We start from the raw sequence: 24,337 nt of genomic DNA on the forward strand, positions 1-24,337 counted from the left end.
TTTGTAGGAATGACTTTATATATCTGATACTGGATCTTTGTTTATATGCGTTTTAAGTATCTTCTGGTCTGTGTCCCATCTACTTTTTCTGATAGTTTATTGTGTTACGGCATACATACACACGGATTCTTTTTGTCTTAAATGCAGAAGACAGAAGCATCTTGGACAGACCCACTGTCCAATACAAAACCCTTAGCTCGTAGATCTTATGGAGAACATGTGTTAGGGTGTGAGGTGTTTGTAGCCCCCAGCCAAGTCTGAGGTCTGATTTATTTTTATATGCTGGTTCCAGAGAGGTTCTCCGTGGCTGTTTGCACTGATCTAATATTCCCAGTTGGTTGTGAGCATCCATGTAGCGTATTTTTGGCACCTACCGTAATTACGGGTATAGTTGTTTGTTGAAGTCAGTCCTTTTTGGGCAGCAGCTGTGTGTAGCTCATCCCTGCATATTCCACATGGCTTACAAGTGATGTAGGTGTTCAAGGGAGGTGGCTATTAAGGGAGACTGGGCACCTTCCCTTCCAGGCTTCGTCTTTCCCACTTTGGCTTCCATTTATTTCACAAATACTTGAGTGCTCGCTGAGGGCATAGTAAGGGCTGCTCACATCCCACTGGCTTTGTTTATTGAAATACTGTGGTCCTTCGTAAATAATTGAAGATGTAGTTGGTTTTTTTAATCAATTTCAGTTAACTCAGGTTGTTGCATAAGTTGTGTCGTCTTTATTACAGGTAGGTGACAGTAAAGAAAGATTTTTAATCCACCTGTTTTAAAATGAATGTTAATGGTTTTTATATGTCAGTGAAGATGGTAGGAATGAGGGGTGTTCTTTGGTGGTCATGATTTGGAAAATCATGTACGTTGATTTTATAATTCTTTCCATTTTCATGTAAAATACTTAGAAAATCCTTAACATTTTCAGATTAAGTACTTTTAAAAGTTTCAAAATGTTGTTTAAAGCGCTCTATTGGAATTTTATAAACCAAGACTTTAATGCAAATTTGCTATTAAAAACCCCTCAAAGTGAAATCGTAGGCTTTTGTGTATATAAAATGGGGTTAATTAATTTGAAATGATTTCATTCTGAATCACAAAAGCACCCATCCTGCCACCCTGCCTCTCTCCTAGGGTAATACAGTTCGCAGGCCCCTGTGAAGTCACCTTAGCCGCGCCCCTTGACGTTAGTCGTTAGTCGTGGCCATGAAACATGGGGAGTCGATAAAATGTGAGTGGAGGTGAGGTGTGGGTGCAGGGCAGAAGCCCCGAGGAGCAGGTGCGGAGTTGGCCTGGTCTCCGGCCCGCTTGGTGACGGCGTGTGAGATGCTGGGGGCACCATCTCCCCGGTCCGGTACGTGGGCGTGTGAGCAGAGTCCCCAGGACCTGTAGTGTCAGGCGACAACAGGCCTTCCCTGTTAGAAGCCACTAAAGACTTGGGGGTGGTTATCGCCCAGTTTACCCCACTGACTCCCAACAGGTACCTTCACCGTGTGGTATTTCTGTTCTGTTTTTCATATACAGCTCAGTGATGTAGCAGTGAAGATACATGCGTATCAACATCCATGAAGTTGTTACTTTAATTGGTTGCTATTGATCTGACAGTTGCACCGTAAAAAGTTAGTGTTTGTTTTCTTGTCAAAACTTAGTAATGTTTTCTTTCTTGATACACACGCACGTCCCTCTGGAGAAAAGTGGACGTGTATTTTAGTCTATTCTTTGTGGTCTTCCCAGTGCAGTGGGGTGTGCCGTCCTTGATCGTCCATCTCTAATTTCCCGTTCTTTCCCATCGCGACAGCTTGGTCTATATTCTCATGGTCCCCTTGTTTTCTTACTAAATTTCGTGAGGTTATTTTGGCTTAACAAGCGCAGGCTCTCAAGATCAAAGCATAAAACACACGCGCACACACCTTCTGATAAAGAGCTTTCCTAATTAAAAGAAAAAGTGGCCTTTAATACATCAAATCATGTATTTCATATGCAAGTAGTGTTTCAATTGTAACTTCCTTTTCTTTTGCACCTTGGGAGAGTAGAAGCTCTAAGTGCTTTTTTCCTCATTTTCATTTCTGTGTTTAGTTCAGTTAGAAGCTAAATTAAATGGTGTTAACTGCCAACTTTAAAAATACATTTTATTTATAAATTTCATTTATTTAAACTGGGATGTTTTACATTATGCAGATGATGAAAATTTGATTTTCATTACTTGACAAGGTTGATATACATCTTTAGTTTCTAATTTGAGTAAATATTTGCTAGGTCTCTATTTTGTGCCTACTGAACTTTAGATAATTGCCTCGAGTTGCTTTTTAATCTTATGTCCTTCCACCAGGTGACACTCATTCCTTTAGGAAATCTGAGATTTAGTTCAAGGAACTTGTCAGTTATGTCACTGAAGGATTACAAATAAAAAGAAGCAAATGTAGGCCAAAACAGTATGAGAAACTTGTGAAATGTCCTTATGTCATGTAAAGAGCCATAGAACTTTGTGGTAGAGGTAGTTGTGATTAATAATGTATTATATTTACAAGGAAGCAGTGCTTCTATTATATGGCTCATTTGTACAAAAAGTACCTAAATGCTTATGGTACCTTACGTTAGGTGATTGGGATACGAGGGCAAAAAATAGACGTGGTGGTCTGTTCTTTAGCTACGTGACTCTTGAAATCAGTACTCAAAGCATCACTTAAATAAGGGTAACATTAACACCGAGATACAGACAGGTTTTTGGTACTTAGAGCGTGTAATAGGGGTGGTGGGAGTGTTCACTCACATTTGGGAACGTTTTGTTGGAGAAGTGACTACTGAGCTAGTTAAGGAGGTCTGAGGGCTGCCTGAGAACTAACCAGGTAAGAGTGGGTTGGGGCAGAAATTTCACAATAAGCATTATTGTGTTGGGGGTTCTCTGTCTGCACCTCAGTGTTGCAGTGGTTGGATCCCATGGGCCTTTTCAGCTTGGAGACTTTTGTTCTTCTGCTCTTATTTCTTTGATAATTTCCTTCCCTCAGCTCTTCTCCATCTTTCTGGAAGTTATTTTAGGTGTGTATTGGTCTTTCTGGATCAGTAGTCTATTTTTTTTCTTCTGCTCTTGCTTTTGGAGAGACAGCCTCAACTTTTACTTTCCATCTTTCTATTTAATTTTTAAAGAATGTGCTGTCAAAATTACGTGCTGCCAATAAGTTGTGTGTGTCTGTGTGTGTGTTACTGTTCCTTTTTCATAATGTCCTAGTCTTTTCCCATGGATATACTGTAGAATCTAAGAATAATTAAGGCAAACCAAAATAAGCCCCACCTCTTATGTATTGATTCCTTACTGGGTGCTGTGTGCTTTTCAAAGTTTTAAATTCCTTGTTTACTTCTTCTGGCAGCTCTGAGATATGTGTACTAATCTTTATCCCCATTGTGAAGATTAGAAGAGCAAGGTACTGCTTTGACTAACGTTACACAGGCAGTTAAGTGGTAGAGCTGGCCTGGAACCCAGGTTAGTTCTGTGGCTTTAACATGTAGCTATTCTGCAGACCTAAATAGATATTTCTCCAAAGAAGACATACACATGGCCATGAAAAGATGCTCAACGTTGCTAATTAGAGAAAGGCAAATCAAAACCACAACGACTCATTACCGCACACCAGTCAGAATGTCGTCATCAAAAAGCCTACAAATAAATTCTGGGGAAGGTGTGGAGAAAAGGGAACCCTCCTACACTGTTGGTGGGAATGTAAATTGGTGCAGCCACTATGGATAACAGTATGGAGGCTCCTTAAAATACTAAAAATAGAACTACCATATGATCCAGCAGTCCCACTCCTGGGCATGTATCTGGAAAAGATGAAAACTCTAATACGAAAAGATAGCTGCACCCCAGTGTTCATAGCAGCACTATTTACAATAGCCAGGACGTAGAAGCGACCTAAATGTCCACTGACAGATGAATGGATAAAGAAGATGTAGTACATATATACAGTGGAATGTTACTCAGCCATAAAAAAGAATGAAATAACACCATTTGCAGCAACATGGATGGACCTAGAGGTGATCATACTAAGTGCAATAAGTCAAAGACAAATATCATATGATATCACTTATATGTGGAATCTAAAAAATGAGACAAACGAACTTATTTACAAACCAGAAACAGACTCACAGACATAGAAAGCAAACTTACGGTTACCAAAGGGTAAGGGGTGGAGAGAGGGATAAATGAGGAGTTTGGGACAAACCGATACACACTACTGTATATAAAATAGGTACACAACAGGGTCCTACTGTACAGCACAGGGAACTATATTCAGTATCTTGTAATAACCTATAATGGAAGAGAATCTGAAAAAGAACACACACACACACACATATAAAACTGAACCACTTTGCTGTACACATGAAACTAACACAATATTGTAAATCAATTATAGTTAAAAAACAAACAAACAAGCTATTCTGCTGGTTGATGGATACTCAGTAGAATGGTTTTGATTTCGTTTTCAATTCTCTGCTGTTTCGTTAATAAATCCTTATTTCCTCTGGGACTTTCTTCTGTTAGTCGGCTTGGTGTTTGTCCTGTTGAAGGCTTCTGTCCAATGTCTGAATTCTTGGTTATCTGCCTGTATTTACTAGTGAGGTGTGAGAGGCTGACGGGAAGCTTCTTGGCCTCGGCAGGGCCTGGTGACCGGCGGACTTCTCTTTAGAACAGTGGTTTCCGGATTGAGGGGGGATCTGGAGGGCATTGGGGGCGATTTTGCAATACTTGAAGACATTTTTGATTGTCACGGTTTGAAGGGAGGGGTTCTGCTGGCACTTCATGGATAGAGGCCAGGGATGCTGCTCGAATGCCAGGACAGGCTCCCACAAGAAAGCGTTATCCAGCCTAAAATGTGGGTCGTGTCAAGATGGAGAAACCCAGCTTTGGAGTGAAGGGATGAAAAATCAGCTACTGTTGGTCGTAGGAGGTTGCAGAGTATGGAATGTAGAGGCCTCTTCCCCTGTGGCTTTGCAGTTTTCCATCATAGAAACCTGGGGTCTGCTCCCTGGCACCTACGTGGCCGGCTCCACGGTGCTCTGAGGAGGTGGGGGGAAGAGACCCCTGCCAGGGCCTGGGCGTTGGCACCCCTGTGCCTGGCGCTCTGAGCATCACAGGCTCCTGGGCCGTCTCCCAAGTCGCTCTGACTCTGTGCTCTGGCTTCCCTTCTCTAGAAAGTCGTTGTCTAGTCTTCTGACGGACACATATCCACGGTTTTTCATTGTTTTAAAAAAAACATCATTTTAGTGCATCTGAGGTTGAGGAAGAGATCCCTGTCTGTTGTAAATCACTAAACTTCGTAACCATAAATTTCAGAGGCATTATTGCTGTAATCCGTCAGCTACTCACACCAGCATTTATTTAATCATTTTCTTAGAAGTTTTTCTTATCAGTTCGTAGGTTAGTCTGAAATACAGCTTATGGTGGAGCCGTAGGCTAAATGCTGGAGTCTTCCTTTAACTTCAAATGTGCAGAGTATCGTCTCCGTGCCCTAACGGTCTCCAAAGTTAGTAATCTTTTTTAAAATTTTAAGTATCATCATGAACTCAAGGATTTTTTCTATCTGGGAGGTGTCAGTCCGTCGTAGTCATTCTTTTTGGTGGTCGCGTCACCGCGTCTTTGACCCGTGGGCGCCCCTTCAAGTTGGCTGCTGGGGCTTTTGACACAGCCCCATTGGACTTTGACTGTGCCCTTTTGCTTTTCAGCCTGACGGGGTGTCTCAGGCTTATTTTACACACTTCCTGCCTGGTGTGTTTTAAGAGAGATTCACAGAAATGGGACTCTTTTTTTTCAGATACTGTCTGTTGGTTCCTAGCAGTGACCAGCAGGTCCTCCCAACTTCTCATTTACTTTATCCTGATTGTTACTTCCAGTTAATGCCTGTTAGGTGGTCAGTGCGCTTGTGTATTTTCCATGTATTCTCTCCCTTCTCTTTCTCCTTTTTGCTGCTTGTATTGGACTGCATTTCCAGATCTGTTTTTTACCCTTAGCCTGGTTAACTAAGTCGCTTGTAACCATCTTTATCCTGAAGCTTCTGTAATTGTTTCAGAAATTCATCCTCTCATAGCCTTCTCGTGGGTAGGGCTCACGGGAACAATTTTCCTAAAAGTTCTTCTTGTGGTCTCTGTATTCATATTTGAGGGTCAGTTTGTCTGAAATTGCGATGCTGGGTTTCAGTTTCTTTTCTGAGTATCTTAAGTATGTTTCCTCTTCCTGCCCGAGTCTGGTGCCAGTGTAACTTCTTTCCTTTACGTGTGTTCTTGTCTTGATGGTTAAAGGCTGTTTGTCTTTTCATTTTCAAATCCTTAGAGAATCGTCCTCAGTGTTAACTATTCTGTGTTAGCTTTCCCAAGTATTCAGTGTGCCCTTTTAATCACGTGTTCGCGTGCTTTTATCTTATGGTAGTTTTTAAAATTCCCCCCAGATACCCCTCATGCGCATCTCTCCTTCCTAAGGGTAAACCGCTATTCTCACTTTAAACTTTCATGGATTGTTTTGCCCATTCTTGGAAGTTTTAATGGAACTTCACAGTATGTAATTGTGTGTCTGTGTCTGCTCTCACTCAAATGATGGTTGTGTGGTCACTTACATTGTCAGTAGATAGTTCACTCACTCTGTTGCTGAAGGAGGTTCCATTCTGTAAGCACACCAGTTTACTGAGCTGTTGGTAGACATTTTGACTGTTTCTGATTTAGACCACTGTGGATAACGCTGCTTACAGGTCTTTGGTTCGTACCTGGATGTGTAAGGAATTCGTTGGGACATGGTGTTTTCGTTGAACTGTTTATGTGCGTTCTTCTGGGGTGCGTGTGCTTAGCGATGGCAGCAGCAGGCAGTAGGGTCTTGTTCAAAGCGTTTGCTCCCGTTCGCATCCCCACCACCGCGCAGGGCTCCACCCGCACCCTCAGCAGCCCTTGCTGTTGAAGGGGTTCTGTTTCATTTTGTTTTTAAACTCACGTTGGTGGGTTGTGATGGTATTTCAGTGGGTTTTACATTTGGATTCCCAGATGACTGGTAGGGTTGGGCACTTCTTCATGGGTTTGTTGGCCATTTGGGTGTCCTTTCCAGTGAGGTGCTTGTTCAGGTCTTCGGCCCGGTTCTCTTCTGCTTTTGGGTATTAGAGATACCTCCTATCCCTCTGTGGCTTTTCTCCTAAACAGGGTCTTGATGAACAGAAGCCCCCAGCTGTAACACAGCAGAGTTTATTCATCCTTCCCGTGGCCGTTACTGCTTTCTGTGTCCTGTTTAGGAAAGCCATGTGTACTTCAGATCATGGAGGTATTTTCCTGTATAACTTCTAGTTGCTTTATTATTTTACCTTCCACATTTAGATCTACCGTCTCTCTTGAGTTGATTTTGGTATATGGTGTGAGGTAGGAATCGATTTGAGGAAGGGCCAGCCTTTCCCCACGGCTCTGCAGTACTAACCTCCTCATTAATCATGTGTCCACATAGGCGTGGGTCTGTTTCTGGGCTCTTTCTTCTCTTCTGTCTTTCTGTCCTTATGTCAGTGTCATACTATCTTTTTTTTTTTTTTTTGCGGTACGCGGGCCTCTCACTGCTGTGGCCTCTCCCGCTGCGGAGCACAGGCTCCGGACGCGCAGGCTCAGCGGCCACGGCTCATGGGCCCAGCCGCTCCGCGGCACGTGGGATCCTCCCGGACCGGGGCACGAACCCGTGTCCCCTGCATCGGCAGGCGGACTCTCAACCACTGCGCCATCAGGGAAGCCCCATACTATCTTAATTACAGAAAAATCTGTTGGGGTTTTTATTGTTATTGCATTGGATTCATAGTTCAATTTGAATAGAATAGATGTCTTTACAATATTGGGTCTTATAATTCACAGACACGGCCTATCTTTCCATTTATTTAGGTTTTTAATTTCTCTCAGTAGTATTTATAATTTTATTTTATATGTCCTGCCTTTCGTTAGTGTTTTCTAGGTATTTACAATGTTATTTTTTAATTGTTTACTGCTGGTACATAGAAATATATTGATGCAATATAGTGGCCTTGTACCCTGCAGTTTACTAAATTCACTTAGAAATTTGATTCGTTTACTATAGATTTTTTTGGTTAATGATGGCGATTTTGTTTTTTCCATTATAATCCTTATCTATCCATCTATCAGCCATTTATTTTTGTGTGTATGTACACCGTCTTGTTCAGTCCAGGACCTGTAGGGCATTGTTAAATGGGCATTATAATACCAAGTCTTTTTGTCTCTTTCCCCATGAATTCTTTTTCCACCTTTCTTCATTACTACTTGATCTAAATTTTATTTCTTCATTGTATCATTTATTTCCCTTAACTGTAGCTTCCATGTCTCTTGTGTTGCTTCTAGATTGGTCCTTGTTACTGAAAAAAATGTTTCTCGTGTGTTCCACTTCTCTTCATATCATCCTGTTTTCTAATCGTCTCATTTCTGAGCCTTTTCTAATACCGATCATGCCATTTTCTAATAGCTTCCAATGTTTTCTTTATTTCCATTAACTCAATTTGAAATATTAGGCTACGGTTTTCATCTGCTTTCAGTATATTTTTCTGGTGTGCCTTCATTGTGTTTCTGTATGTTATTAATTCTTTCTGTTTTTCTAATCTCCCTCCAGTTTTGAGTGAGATGAGTCTCTTTGTACCCTTAGGAGGATAGAGGGAGGTCAGCTGTGTGAGGGTGGGCGATATTCGAGGGTAACGTTTCTAGATTCGTGCCTCTTATTGCTTCCTTGTCTGTTGCTCTGAAATATTAAAAAAAAAAAAAGGTTCTCTCGGTGCAGGTACCATTTTATTCTTTGTACAGTCCTCCCTCTCTGGTCCCCCCTGCACGGGCTCGGCCCCGTCTCTGCCCCGCACCTCCAGGCTTCCTGTCCTGCTCACATCACTTCTGTTTCCAGCATCTTTCTGTTGGTGGTCTCTCTTTTTGTGTAGGAATTTCTGCCACCATCTTGCCTCCCCTTGGCTTCTATTTATTTTATAAAAATCATTCAAAAATGTTTTGTCCTCTCAACCAAACCTAATGATACGCAGACAGTCCATAACGTGGGAAATCATAATGCTTATATGATTATTGAAAACATTAGAGGAGCTAATCCCCTGAAGCACCTAGAACAGTATCAGGCTATCGTAAGCACTCAATGTTTGTTGGTCTTATTAGTAATAATTAGTACATGCCATATTCATACATTCAACAAAATAAGTAACTATTTGAATACAGTGTTAAAGTTGGTAGTGATTAAAAGATAAATGAAGAGAATAAGACTAAGTTATTACTAGTCTGACTCGTTTGGCGAACATGTGTAATTGGATATACAAGGAGCAATCAGTATAGTTGGTATAATTTCTATAATTCAGAAAGCCCTTTTTTGCGGGAGTATTGCATTCCTTAATATTTTATTAGATTTATTTTTCTTCTTTGAAACTTGGTGAAAAGCATTATTTCATCTCAGCTGGAAAAGCATTTTTCTGCTGCCTCTCATTGGCGAATATTGGTTATGCCCACATTATCTTGGTGTCACAGACCCTTGATATCTGAACAGTGGCTGCTTCAGCAGAAGTTAGAAGTATAATACATGTATGTCTAGGGCAGGACAAGGGTCTAGAATGAAATAAGATTTGTACATGTGCTACACAGAGCTTTTTAATCTTCCTATATAAATCAGAAGTGGGAGAGGATTGAATAACGTCTAGTTTTTTTTTTTTCTTTTAAGTTTTTTCATACAGTTCCAGCAGTATCTATTTCTAAATCACAAATTTTACCTGGTGATGTATTTATTTATACTGTATTAAAAAAAATTATCCATGGTGTGTTGAGGTCCTAACTTACATTTTAGTAAAATATACTCTTGAAATGCATTAGGACAGTTTGATTTGGTATCTTGCAACTTGGTGAAACTGTGCTGCTGAGGTCCATGACATCACCCTCTCTGTAGGCCAGTGAAAGTCCATTGCATCATCTGGGTCTGGCAGCCTGCATATGCTCCCTCGTGCTGCGGGATAGTGATGACTGCTGCTTTGGCAAAGTTACTGAGCGCGTCCGGGGAAGGACTGTAAGGGTCTCGGGGATGGTGGAGCCACTGGGATGGAAACTTGTTTGGTTCTTGACGGACTGCATGAGACAGGGAGACCAGCCATTCTCCCCTCTTTTCTGTTTCTCATGAGACCCTCTCTGGAACAGGACGTGAGCAAGACGTAAGTGAGCCAGAAAGGAAAGATGTTACAACACTATAGAAAGTCTACTGTGTAGAAAGACTGAATAAAACTACAGAATTGCAATGCAAGCATAGGATATCATAATCGAGATTTACATGGATGGTGTGCAAGCATTACCGATGATTTGTTTGTCTGAGGGTTCCATAAAATTCTTACTTCACCTGCCAAGTTGAAAATATGGTATACTTAAAAAGTTTGGTCCCAAGCATACTCTTTTAACCACAGCCTGTTAGAAAGCTTCAGTATACGTGTAGAGAAGACCCAGCTAAATCTTCGTTGCTCTTTCCATTGAGATGACATATTGTACTTTTTAACTTGACTCCAAAGTTTGGCCTCCTTCACTTATTGCCACCAAACCTAACCAGAAACTTTTTTCTTCAGCTATTAAAATACAAAACCAGAAGGAAAGTAGTCTTTTCCCACAGCACAGGACTCTTGAGATTAAAAATAAAAAGAAGACAAGTGAGAGGTTAGCATGGACAGAAATTTCCCTGACTTTCCTGCGTCTGATTTTTATTAACTTCATTACTTTCTATTTTTTTTGGTCTATATCTGTTTCTTTTTTGTCTTTAGGAGAAAATCAATTAAAAAGCAATGAAAACAACTGTAGTTAGTTGCTTGTCAGGCCCTCCAAACAGTGTGCTATAAACTTCAAGAAAGTACCGTATTTGTCTTACATCCCTTGAGTATCCTTGATCGTGATGTGTCACATTACTTGACACCTAGTACATACTTATTTATTTGTATTTTTATATTTAGTATGACATTCTCAGAATTTTTGTAACAGTTTATCTTTTGCAGCCATTGTGGAATGCTGAAGTTGTTTAAATCATTTCGGAGTGATTTTATTACATGACTATTACATAATGATGTCAGAGAACACCTTCCTAAGCCACTACCTGAGCTAGAAACTGAAAGGGAGAAAACAAAGATATAAAGGATGCTGTCCCAAAGATGAGCTACAGTGAGAGATTATTGGGAATTAACAGGCAGATTTGGGTAGAAAATGAAACTTCTAAGAAGGTAATTGTTGAATTAAAAACCTCAGTGGATTTAATGGCTTAAATTGTGAATTAGATACAGCTAAAGAGAATTAGTGAACTTTAAAGTAGATCTGAAGAAAGAGGAGATATTTGAGAGTGAATGGCTGCAGGTTTTCCAGAACCGAAGGAAACCATGACTTCACAGATTCAGGAAGCACAGTGTATCCAAAAATGTACATAAAAAACATTTAAAACTATCTCTGTGTAGGGCTTCCCTGGTGGCACAGTGGTTGAGAGTCCGCCTGCCGATGCAGGGGACACGGGTTCATGCCCCGGTCGGGAGGATCCCACATGCCGCGGAGCGGCTGGGCCCGTGAGCCATGGCCGCTGAGCCTGCGTGTCCGGAGCCTGTGCTCCGCAACGGGAGAGGCCACAACAGTGAGAGGCCCGCGTACCGCAAAAAACAAAAAAAAAACCAAAAAATCTCTCTGTGTCTAGATACATTGTTGTGAAAACACTGAGCACTAAAGGAAAAGAGAAGGTCTTAAAAAGATCCAGAGAGAAAGGACAAAGAATGACAAGTCGACTGTTAATAGACTTCTCAAAAACGAAAATACGAGCAGAAGATAGTAAAAATCTTCAAAGTGCTGAAAGAAAAGTACTGTTAGTCTAGGCAGAACTATTTTCAAGAACCGAGGTGATCCAGCTACCTTTGAGATGCTTCAAAGTAACCCTGAGGCATCTCAGAGAAATATTAAATTAACTGCGATTACCTGGTATGTTAAATTACAGGGAAAGCATTGTCAAATGAATGATAAGCCATCTCAGGTTATACTGTATGGATAAACGTTATTAATACAGATATTCTAAAAATTAAAAAAAACCCGAGGTGAGTAAAAGTGCTGTACACTTGACGCTTGAGCAATGCATCTTTGAACTGCCCGGGTCCACTTATATTTACTGTTTTTCGATAGTAAATACTACAGTCCTGCACAGTCCGTGGTTGGTTTAATCCAAGGATGCCGAGGGCACAGTGTAAGTTATATGTGGATTAACCCCTTCGTTGTTCAAGGGTCAACGGGATAAGGGGAACTGAAAGAGCTTACGACCTGAGGCTCACACTGAAGGAACTTCTAAGGGATGGATTTAGGGGCAGGCGGAATCCCAAATGGAAATGGATGACCTGAGATGCAAGGAGTGATGGTCAAATAAGAATAGTCGTATGTGTCCATCTAAACAACATTGGTTATGTAAAATGACTTCTAACAGGTCAGATTTGGTGGTCTAAAATAAAGGCAGAGCTAGGATACTGTGAGCACCATTTTTGGACACAATAGCGTTTGAGTTGGGAGGGAAATGATAGGAGTTAAAAGTGTTCTAAAGTCCGTGTAGTGTTTGTGATAGATGGTGTTTCCCTGTATGTTAAACATGCATGGAAAAATGTAAGGTGACTTTGTAGGTAATAGAGATCATAAGTTTTAAACCATGAGGAGAGGGGGGAAAAGAAGAAAAACAAAAGAAAAAACAACAACAACACACACAAAATGAGGCAGTCAATACAAAGTAAATGCAAGAAAAGTAAAAGAGGAAGTATTACAAAAAGAAACAAAAAGTGAGATGTAGACATGAGGTCCACACGTATCAGTAGTCACAATAGATACAAACTCGAGAGTTAAAAAAACCCACATATAGACTGTTAACAGGATAGTTTAGTTATATGCTCTTTGTAAGAAACATGCCTAAAACATAAGGCCATGAAACAGGTTAAAGTAAAAGGTAGAAAATTATTATTAGGGCAAATATTAAACCAAAAGAAAGTGAAGAGAGCTATAATGATGTCATACAAAGTAGAGTTTGAAATAAATATCATTATAGTATTAGAGATGGAGACGGTTATATAAAATGATGAAAACCAGTCACTTCTTTTTTTTTTTTTTTTTTTGGCCATACCACATGGCATGCGGAACTTCCCTGACCAGGGATTGAACCCATGCCCCCTGCAGTGAAAGCATGGAGTCTTAACCACTGGACCACTAGGGAAGTCCAACTATTCACTTCTGAACTTGTGTACATGCAACAAAATTACCTCAAAACAAATAAAGCAAAAATTGATTAAGGAGAGATAATTCAGCAGGTTCATTACAGTAGGATTTCAACACATGGGTCACATATATAAATTGATCATATATAAGTCCATAAAGTGAGTCTCAACAATTGTCAAATACTAGATGTCCTACAGACTGTATTCTCTGGCCCTTTATCAGTCAGGGTCTTTTTAGGAAAACAGAAACCATGATAAGTAATTCATACTGAGGTGATTCGATAGAGGGAATGGTTACGTACATGTTAGGAGGCTGAAAGAATTAAAGAGGTGATAGCAAACATATTACTATAGCAATTGGCTCCCATTGGCCGAGTCTTAACAGGAAGACAGTAGGCAAGGGGGTCTAGGGAATCTGGTCCGCTGGCTCCAGTACTCCCACCAGAGAGCTGAGAAAAAGATAAATAATTGACACAGACCCCATGCCTTTAAGGTAGAAGTTAGTCATAAATAGGAAGAATAAATCCCATATATTTTAAATCTTAAAATGCGTAGAATGAGGTTCTGTAACTCATGGGCCACACAAGAGATCATAATGAGAGTTAACAGATACTTAGAACTGAGTGCTGGCGCTTATATATCAAAACTTGGGGGATGCAGTAAAAGCTGAACGGTTGTTTTTTTTTGTTTGTTTTTGCGGTACGCAGGCCTCTCACTGTTGTGGCCTCTCCCGTTGTGGAGCACAGGCTCTGGACGCGCAGGCTCAGTGGCCGTGGCTCATGGGCCCAGCCGCTCCGCAGCATGCGGGATCCTCCTGGACCAGGGCACGAACCCGTGTCCCCTGCATCGGCAGGCGGATTCTCAACCACTGCGCCACCAGGGAAGCCCAAGGTGAACTGTTTTTAAGGGGACATTTCATAAAATGCCTTAAATGCTTATATTAGGAGAGAAGAAAGGATAAACATCATGAACTGAACAGTCAGCGTAAGAAGTTTTAAAAGCAACAGAATAATCACTTCACAAGGAAATCTCAGAGTCATTATCAGTGAAAGAGAAAATAGAGATGACCAATGAGACCAAAACTTCTCGTTGCTGTTGTTTTTAAAGACTAATGGAATAGACAGTCTTATGGCTAGAATGATTGACAGGGAGAAGAAAAAAGGTACAAAAAAACAGTATTAGGAATGAAAAGAGGGCTATGACTACAGATCCAGCAGAGATTACAATGATGGAGAGCACGATGAGCAATTTTAGGGCAATTAATTTGAAAAATTAGGTGAAATGTAAGAAGTTCTAGAAAAGCACAACTTACAGAATTGTCAGGAAGGAATAGGAAGTCAAGGGCTTCCCTGGTGGCACAGTGGTTGAGAGTCCGCCTGCCGATGCAGGGAACGTGGGTTCGTGCCCTGGTCCGGGAAGATCCCACATGCCGCGGAGCGGCTGGGCCCATGAGCCGTGGCCGCTGAGCCTGCGCGTCTGGAGCCTGTGCTCCGCAAAGGGAGAGACCACAACAGTGAGAGGCACACGTAACACAAACAAAAAACAAGCAAACAAGCAAAAAAAAGAAACAGGAAGTCAAAATGAGATAAAGAAATCACCAGGCTCAGATGGCTCTCCTGATGAATTCTACCGAAGTGTCAAGGAGCAGGTCGTTCCAGTTCTCTTCAGATTCCTCCAGAAAATAAAGGGAGTATATGCCTCTCTCCTCCCATGGGACTTGATACGACCTCGACATCAGCCCAGACAATATCAGTACAGTGAGGGAAAGTTATAGGCCAACCTCAGTTCATGAAATAAGGGCAGAAATGTTAGCACGCTGGAAACCGGTAGTGAACCTAAAAAATAATACACCGCGATCGAATTGGATGTATCATTAGACAATTTATAAACGTAATTATTGCATATAATTATTTTGATAGATGAGGGAAAGGCAACAATATAACCTTCATTTATGAAGTAAATAAGGAAAGGTACAGTCGCTCTTCATATCCATGAGATTTGCATCCACAGTTCAACCAACTGGAAATCAAGAAATGTTCAGGAAAGAAAAGATCCAGAAAGTTACGAAAAGCAAAACTTGAATTTGCTGCGGGCAGGCGGTTATTCACATAGCGTTTACATTCTGTTAGGTCCTGTAAGTCATCTAGAGGTGATTTAAAGTATGTGGGAGGATGTGCATAGGTTATGTGCAAATACTCTGCCTTTTTATATAAGGGACTCGAGCATCTGAAGATTTTGGTATCTGCGGGGGTCCGGAACTAATCCCCCATGGATACTGAGGGATGACTGTACTCTTAAGAAACAGAAATGGCAGGAAACTTTCTTATAGATACCTACCGAAGTTTACAAGTAATTCATACTCTTCACGTGGAAAATTAAAACCATTCTTTGAAAGTCAGGAATAAATAAAAAATATTTTCTATCATCACTTAAAAGATTTTTTTTATAGTGGAGATCCTAATCAAAGCTGTAACACAAGAGAAGGGGAAGACGGAGTGGGAAAAAGACACAAAGCCGGGGCTTCCCTGGTGGTCCCGTCGTAAAGAATCCGCCTTACAGTGTGGGGGACGGGGGTTCCATCCCTGGTCAGGGAACTAGGATCCCTCACGCCGTGGGGCAACTAAGCCTGCACGTCACAACTGCTGAACTCAGGTGCCTCATCTAGAGCCCGTGTGCCACAAACTACAGAGCCCACGTGCTCTGGAACCTGGAGCCTGCAGGCCACAAGTAGAGAAGAGAGAACCCTCACGCCACAACTAGAGAGAAGCCCCTGCGCCGCAACAAAGAGCCATAACTAACTAATTAACTAAATAAATAACTAAAAATTCTAAAACATAATATTAAAAAAAAGACACAAAGCTGTCATCATTCACCAACGATATGATTGTCCCCACAGAGACGACCTCAAAAGAATCTACAGACTGTTAATAGAGAGGTTAGCACAGGTGGCTGACTGCAAGATCCATGCAAAAATCAGTTGTTTATAGTCTCCAGCAACCAATAGGAAATGAAACAAAGGAATTTTTTAGCTCTGTTAATAATTGCAGCATTCCTAAGAATAAATGGAGCAAGAATGTTGGACTTGGACACAAGAGATTATGAGCCTTTACTGAACTATTTAGAGAAGGCTCAGTAAGTAGAGAGTGATGCCCTGTTCATGAGTATGAAGAGTCAGGATTGTAAAGATGCCACCTGTCTCCAAAGTGTTGTATAGCTTCAGTTTATATAGACCAGCAAAGTGCCAACAGGAGCCAGCATCTCCTGATGCAGATGGTAAGGGCCGGGGGTGGGGATGCTTCCTCTACCAGGGGTCAAGGTTTATCATAAAGTCTGCATCGTGAAGATGGCCTGGTATTGGCACAGGTATGGAGTAGAACACAGGATGCGGGAGCTCCTGGTTACAGACCTGCAGTTACGGAGTCGAAGTAGTTTATCCATATAAAAAAGAATGGATTTGGGTCTCTGTCTCACTTCATAATGAAAATCATTATTTTGCTCCTTCAGTGAAGAAGGAGCCCGGTGCAGTGGACGGAGTGCTGCTTGCTCGCCTCAGGCTGTCACGTCCTTTTTCAGTGGATTATAGATCCAAATGTGAAAAGTAAAACTTCAGAAGTTTTGGAAGATGAGATGGGAGAATGTCACTCTATTTATCATAAAAGTAGTGTGAAAATTTTAACTACAGTAAAACTAAGAACTTCAGTTTGTCAAATTATCCCATATATATGTGAAAAGACAAGCCATAAATTGGGAGAGGAGTTATAAGACTTAAAATTGACAAAGGTTTCATTTCCTGAAAATATAAAGAACCACCCGTAAGAGTGATAAAAACAACAGAAGTTCGTTGGGCCAAGAGACATAGAAAAGGTAATCTTATCAGTAACCATGGGACGCAAGTTAATACCACAATGAACTAGCTATTTGTTTACCCCTACTAGATGGGCAAAAATTAAGAATCTGTTAAAAGCAGGTGTTGGTTGAGTGTGTGGACCAGCTTTGCCCTTTTGCTAATGGGGGTGTAAAAAAAATCACCATTTTATTTTTTTTATTTCATTTTTTAACATCTTTATTGGAGTAAAATTGCTTTACATTGTTGTGTTAATTGCTGCCGTATAACAAAGTGAATCAGCCACATGCATACATAGATCCCCATATCTCCTCCCTCTTGCGTCTCCCTCCCACCCTCCCTACACCACCCCTCTAGGTGGTTACAGAGCACCGAGCTGATCTCCCTGTGCTATGCGGCTGCTTCCCACTTTACATCTATTTTACATGTAATACCACTATTTTAGAAAACAATTTGACATTAACTCATCAAGTTAATTTTACTCCTTGACCCAGCAATTCTCCTCATAAGAATACACCTTAGGGAGTCTCTTACATCTGTGTACTGGGGAATGTTTGCAAGAATGTTTATAGCAACAGAGTTCTTGACAGCGGAACAACTGGAGGTAACTCAGATGCCCACTCACAGGAAAATGGATAATAATTTGGGCTTTTTTGTACAATGAAGTAATATACAGCAGTGAAAAAAAAAATCTGTAAGACGTGCAACAAAACGGGTCATTTCAAAACATAACGTTGGGTGTGGGAGGAAAGCAAGTCCCAGAAAACTGCTTACAGGTTGATGTTACTTTTGTGAATGCTGTATCATTGGAACATTCGCATACAAGTTATAAAGTTGGGGTTTTTTTGAAGTGGAAAGATTTTGTTGGTTTGCTTGGAAGATAAAGACCTTCAGGACCACGTGGGAAACTAAATTCCAGGTCTGATTTTATTTTGATCGGTCTGACAGGGTCAGTGCTTATCACCAAAATGATTTTTGGAAGATGTCACGCCCTTGTCCTTTCGTGTTTGAGCAGATGAACTGATAATGGCTGCCTTAAAAATTTTTGAGGCCCAAATCATCCCGGTCCTTATACTGTGGAAGGGGGCTCATTTTTAATGTAACCCAGTGGAACCATGTCTTCCAATGACTGTCCTTCTTCGATTTTCCTCTTTTATTTGGTGAGTCTTCGTTTATAAACATGGGGGTCCAGTCTGACAAGTGTAGACGTTTGGTTTGGCCACATCTCCCTTGTAAGCGTGGTGGGTGTAGGCTTCCTAGGGTGAATGGGCCTGGGAGGTCATCCAGCTTCTGGTCCCTCCAGTCAAGGCGGGAGGTGGGAACGGGAGGGTTTTCTGAAACCTAGGATGCTTTGTTGTCTGTACCAGGTAAATATTCTGAGCAAACGCCATAGTCTGCTACACTGGTACGCTTCCTAAGCTTCCTTGATCTGTGCCCTATACTACTTTCCTGTTGCTGCTGTAACAAATTACAACCATCTCGTTGGCTTAAAAGTACACAGATTTATTCTTTTACGGTCTGGAGGCCAGAAATTTCGCTGAGCTAAGATTAAGGTGTCCACGGCGTGCTTCCTTCTCGACCCTCTGGGGGAGAATCCATTGCCTTTTCCAGCTTTTAGATGCCGTCCTCGTGCCTGTGGCCTGTGTCCCACTGTGTTTTCCCTCCTCTTCGGTCACCACGTAGCCTCCTTCTGTCTCATTTCCTGTGTCCCTCTCGTACGGACCCTTGAGGTTAGCTGTCCAGCGCGTTTTCTCCTCTGGCCTCTGCCCCTGTGTTCGTTGGGAGCCCTGGGCATTGGCGGGAGGATCACCAGGTAGACAAGGGTGTCCTCACCCCGCCCGCCCCTGCCCCCCGGGAACGGGAGCCTGTCTTCCTGGGCGCGGAGCCCGGCTGCCACACCTGCTTAGTCGCCGAGCAGAGCCCACGGCGAGGAGGTGCCGGCTCAGTTCCGGAGTTCCTTCGTTGTGTCTCTTGATAAATAGCCTTGAACTCCTCTTCCCGGGGACTCGGAGACCCCGGGACCTTCCGGGCTCCGCTCCCCGCCGACCTGACCCGGGGCCACTGCCCGTGGCCAGCCGTGCCCCTTCCCCTGGGGGCATTTCCGCTCTTCGGGTCCTTGCAGCTACCCTGCAGGTCCCGGCGCTCAGCGTCGGTCTTTGCTTAGAAAGCCGGGCCCGTGGAGTCCCACGGCCGTGTTCCTTCTCGGCTTGGCTGCCTCTGGGCTGGCAGTTCTGTGCTTCAGGGACTGACGGCGGCCTGCGCCCCTTCTTCCGGAAGCGTGGGCTCGTCCTGGGCCACTCCTGCCCCGACCCGAGGCAGCCGGACCCCCGGTGCTTTTTATTCTGCGTGATTTATTTGTCCGGTGAATGTTTGCCTGGGCTAAGGCTCGTGCATAGCTTCAGGCCCTAGGCGTCCTTTCTCACAGAACACACATTAAAGAAGTAACAAGTAAACGAGAAGGGTGATTTCCAGTAGTGAACAGTGCCTGGAAAGCAGTAACTCAGGGTGATGTGAGAAACGGTGATACGGGATCGTGGAAGGCCTCTTCGAAGAGGCGGTATTGTTTTCATTTATTGAATGAAACATTTTGATATCTGTATATGTTGCAAGATGATCACCCCAGTAAGGTTAGTTAACACCTCCGTTGCCTCACAAGTTTTTGTTGGAGAACATTTAAGATTCACTGTCCTGGCAGCTTTCACGTCTGTGGTACGGTGTTACTAGAGTCGTCACGCTGCCCATCACAGTCCCGAACCTGAGGGGTGATGTTTTCGTTAAGTCCGTAGTGACAGGGAGTGCGGGGCACTCTGTAGACACAGGGAGTCGGGTGCAGAGCCCTGAGCGGCGGAAGGCCGGCGGGGCCGGCGGGCAGCTGCCCGCGCAGGAGACGGGGCCAGGCCACGGGAGCAGCGGAGCCCGGTGCGGTGGACAGAGCTGCTTGCTCGCCTCAGGCTGTCACGTCCTCACCCCCAGAACCTCCGGATGTGTCCCTTCACAAGGCAAAAGGGACTCGGGTTGATTGAATTATGGATTTTGAGATACGGAGATAATCCTAGATTACGTCGGGGGTCCAGTGTAGCCCCAAGATCCTGGTAACAGGGAAGCAGGAGGGTCAGTGAAGAAGGAGCTGTAAGGATGAAGGGGGATGGGGGCAGTGCGTGTGCGTGCGTGGCCAGCAAGACAGAAGTCACGGTCTCGTGTGACCTCGCCTCAGCGGTGACGCCCCATCCCTTTTTTCTGTTTCTGTTCATGGCAGCCACGTCCTTGGGTGCAGCACACACACGAGGGGAAATGATTACACGACAGAGTCCGTACAGGGAGGGAAGGATCTTTGAGTCACTTCACGAGCAACCTCCCACAGTCCTTCATGCATTATTGTTGAGTAACGAATAGGATAATCTCCTCCTCACTCTTTTCCCGAGTTCCTGCTTCCCACAGCTTGGGGTTCCTCGGACCTCTGATAGCAACGAGGCCACTCCCTTCTCGGGGCCCTCTTAGCCCGTGAGTGCAGACCGTGATGACACAGACAGGCTTTTCCTACTGTTTTATCTTTATATGTTCTAGAGGTGTTCCAGTGGTACCCGATCTCTGGATGGCCTTTTTCTCTGCTACCATGGATTAAAATTTTTTTCTGCATTATTTGGTCATTTCAGTGGGATCCTGAGTAATAAGGGTGATAAATTTATGGACACAATTCACACTCTCAGAACTGGAAGGCCTCGTTCTGTGTTTTCAAGGAAGCGCTTCTGTCCTGGAGTGGAATTGTTGGCGTCCCCACAGGTAAAATGTTAAGTTGATGGAAAAACTGTTCTTTTGCTCCTTCAAAGAGTTATATCTTTCATCTCTTGAGATCCACAGCTGCTTCCGTTCAGGTTTTAAACAATACTTTGTTTTAATTGATCTGGGGGGAAAGTTCAGCTTGATCTCAGAGTAGTAAGATTTGACAGGTTCGGCCCTAAAGATGGAATTCAGTTGCACTGTGAATTGTGACGTGGAATTTTGGAGGCCTAAACTAAACCAGTAATTATGTTTTAACCTCTACCATTTAAAAATAGATTTTATTTCCCTTTTGGTATCTGAGATAGTTTTAAAGCTAGTAGAAAGGCATACAGTTTTTACAGTTTCATTTCTATAAAGGTGTTTCACATATACCCTTACAATGATGCTAAGGACTAAATTGAGTGAAAAGTTGGGAAAATAATCTTGGAAAATTGAGGTTTCTTTTTTTTTTCTCTTTTTTTTACTAGAAATAAATTATAAATACTTAAACTTACACTTTAGAAGCCTAGGACGTTCGGCTTTGAGGTGGTAGGAAAATTTTGTTTTGGAACAAGATTAAGATGGTTAATTTTGGTCTGAGTTTCTCCTGCCCACCTAGGGGCCATCTTCCTATATAAGCAAAGTCATTATAAGTTTTTGTTTCTTATTGACCAAGAGGTATATTTGATTACTCATGTCTGCACAGTCTCATATAATAGCAGCTTTGTTTTTCTATTTAAAAATGCTTTTTCATAGAAAGATAAACATTTTCGGTAACTCTGCCAGGAATAGGAGGGGAGTGGTGAGCTGTGTTTTTATATAAAACTTAGAGGGGAAGAAAAGAATACCATTTTTTAAGTTGTGGTACAGTTGCAATTAGCTTTGCTGCAATTACAATTATTTAAGCGAGTTAAAGTATCCCGGCTGTGATGGTAGTAGAACAAGCAAATGCCTTTTTATGTGATTATACAAAGCAGACAAATAGCGTAGCATTTTAGACATAAAAATACGTAAAAGGAAAAAATATAAAATTGAAAAATTTATACAAATGTGTGAGAGAAAGGACAGTTTTGAAACAGTGCAATAAATAAAAGAAGATGATAAAAGCAGTCTTGGGCTGACGCCAGAGGCACTTGGTCTGGGACACTGTTGTAAATCGCTTAGGTTTAAATGTACTAACAGTTGCAGCAACAAGCCAGAGTGAAAGACATCAAAGTCAGAACTTCGAAAAAATGTGAATAATGAAACATTAAGGGATCGAGCAAAGTTAGGTTTCATGGAACGCTGAAACCTGTGTGTCTGTGTTTAAGTTAACTCTTTAAAGTATACTAGTCTTTTATTTAAAGCTTCCTGTCACCACTTTGCAGACCTGGAACATGTGGCTTTATAGAAAAGTACCACCTGGTTGTGAGAGGAACAGGTATCATGAACCTGGACCTGTGGTTTTAGGTCAAATGCTAGATCCCAAAGAAAGTGAGCATAAGGTAGAAAATATTAACATTCCTGTGCTAGAGTCGTATAATTCACCATGTGGGTGCGGCCACAAAGACGTATTAGCTTTGCTTCATTTATTACGTGCACTCAGAATTTTAAATGGTGGTGACTCTCAAAGTGTGGTCCGTGGAAACCCCGAGGGTCCTGGAGACTATTTCAGGGGTCCGCAAGGTCAAAACTATTTTCATAGTAATATTATGATGTTATTTGCTTTTATCACTGGATTGGCATTTGCACTGATGGAGGAAAGCAACAGTGGGTAAGACAGCTGGTGCGTCCAGAACAAGTCAGGGCAGTGGCCCCAAATGGTACTAGTTGGTCGTCACTAAGTTCTTACCGCTGTGCATTCACAGTAAAAAGCAAACGCCCGATTTAATTAAGGCTGTGCTTGATGAAGCAGAAAAGACGGTTCATTGCGTTAGATCGTAACCATTGAGGCCATGTCTTTCTGCTCTCAAGTCCTTGTAACATAGAAGACGTGGGATGTACTCAGCACTTTGCCAGGTGTCAGAGCAACTGCAGGACTATGTGTTTCGAGAGCTAAACCAGCTGCCTTTTTTTCATAGGGTACCTTTTGTACTTCTAAGAACGACTGACACAGAAACAGTGTTAATCCAGATTAGGCCATGTTTGGAAGACATCTTCTCAAATAATTGAAGTGAGCCTGTCGCTTCAAGGACAGCAAGCAACTGTAGTGTTGCCAGTGATGAAATCCAAGCTTTCAAGCAGTTACTAGAATCTTGAAGACCTTGTATCTGCCACTGTGAGGTTGCCACTTTCCCTTTTGGATGACATCAGTGGTGATATTAACAAACATGATTTTGTTGTTGTACCATGAAATGTGTAAACATTTGGAAAACCCGCGTAACTCATTGAAGCGCAGTTTTCCACGTGACCAATGCCTGGAACTACAAAATCATAGTGGGCAAAGGGCCACATGGAGTGCAGAGGAGGCCCGTGATAGTGATGTAATAGAGTCTGGAAGGCTCACATGCATAAGGCCTCAGAGTTCGCATTGCAACTCGCCTCTAAACAGCGACCACCTGTAGCTATTTGGTGTTGAGTCGATGAGTCTCCACCATTCGCTGAAAAAATATGACTCCCTCTTCCCAGTTTATGTGAGCCCTGATTTTCTTCCTTTACTTCAACCAAAGAAACATATCCCAACAGGCTGAACACAGAGGCACACTGGAGAATGTACCTACTTCAGCAAGAACTGAAAGATATCGACAAATTTGTAAAACAATATAACTCTTCTCTCTAAAATTATTATTCAGGAAACTATATTTTTCATTTTATGAAGAATGTTATTTTAACATATTGGTTATTTTAAATTAATTAATAAAAATTTCAAAATTCTTTTTTTTTTTTCTTTTCTTCCCCCGGTACGCGGGCCTCTCTCACTGTTGTGGCCTCTCCCGTTGCGGAGCACAGGCTCCGGACGCGCAGGCTCAGTGGCCGTGGCTCACGGGCCCAGCTGCTCTGCGGCATGTGGGATCTTCCCAGACCGGGGCACGAACCCGTGTCCCCTGCATCGGCAGGCGGACTCTCAACCACGGCGCCACCAGGGAAGCCCACAATTCTTAGTTTTAATTTCACTGCTACAGACATCAATTCAAAAGAGTCGCATAAGAACTCTTTGAGGTCCTCAGTGAATTTTAAGAGGACGAAGGGGTCTGACACCGAAGGTGTTAGGTTGCTGTTGGTCGCTACTATGGCAGTCAGCACAGCGAACAGCTCAGTGCAAATAAAAGGCAGTTCTAATTTTCTCCAGTCACTGTGCCATAGTGTGATACAGTGAGACTAGCTTTTCTGTCTCTTAAACAAAATTTCTTGCCAAGTCTATAACTCCCAGGACCTTTTCAGTTATTAAAAGACCAGGTTAAGTCTCCTTTGTCATATCAGATTTGAATCTCACCTTTTTCCTTCCCTAGTACCAGCCAGGGGTAGCTGAGTTGTCGTGGGGATGGGCAGTGTGTTCTTTCATCCCTTCCACCCCCTCCT

At 42.5% G+C, this 24,337-nt stretch overlaps 1 protein-coding gene across 11 annotated transcripts in view; it reads left to right on the forward strand.

The window, feature by feature from the left end:
* The window catches only part of MPP7 (MAGUK p55 scaffold protein 7), a 284,418-nt gene that overhangs the window by 125,888 nt on the left and 134,193 nt on the right, over window positions 1–24,337 (forward strand). The window contains exon 2 of one of the 11 annotated variants that reach the window (XM_024750117.1): window positions 20,734–20,860. The exons of the other annotated variants lie outside the window; for them this stretch is intronic. Within the exon in view, the coding sequence (XP_024605885.1) occupies window positions 20,765–20,860 (96 nt within the window). The 5' untranslated portion in view covers window positions 20,734–20,764. The remainder of the gene's footprint in view (window positions 1–20,733; window positions 20,861–24,337) is intronic. 11 annotated transcript variants of the gene reach the window in all.

Source organism: Neophocaena asiaeorientalis, unplaced genomic scaffold, assembly GCF_003031525.2.
Source record: "Neophocaena asiaeorientalis asiaeorientalis breed wild unplaced genomic scaffold, Neophocaena_asiaeorientalis_V1.1 scaffold4, whole genome shotgun sequence".
Lineage (NCBI taxonomy): Eukaryota > Metazoa > Chordata > Mammalia > Artiodactyla > Phocoenidae > Neophocaena > Neophocaena asiaeorientalis.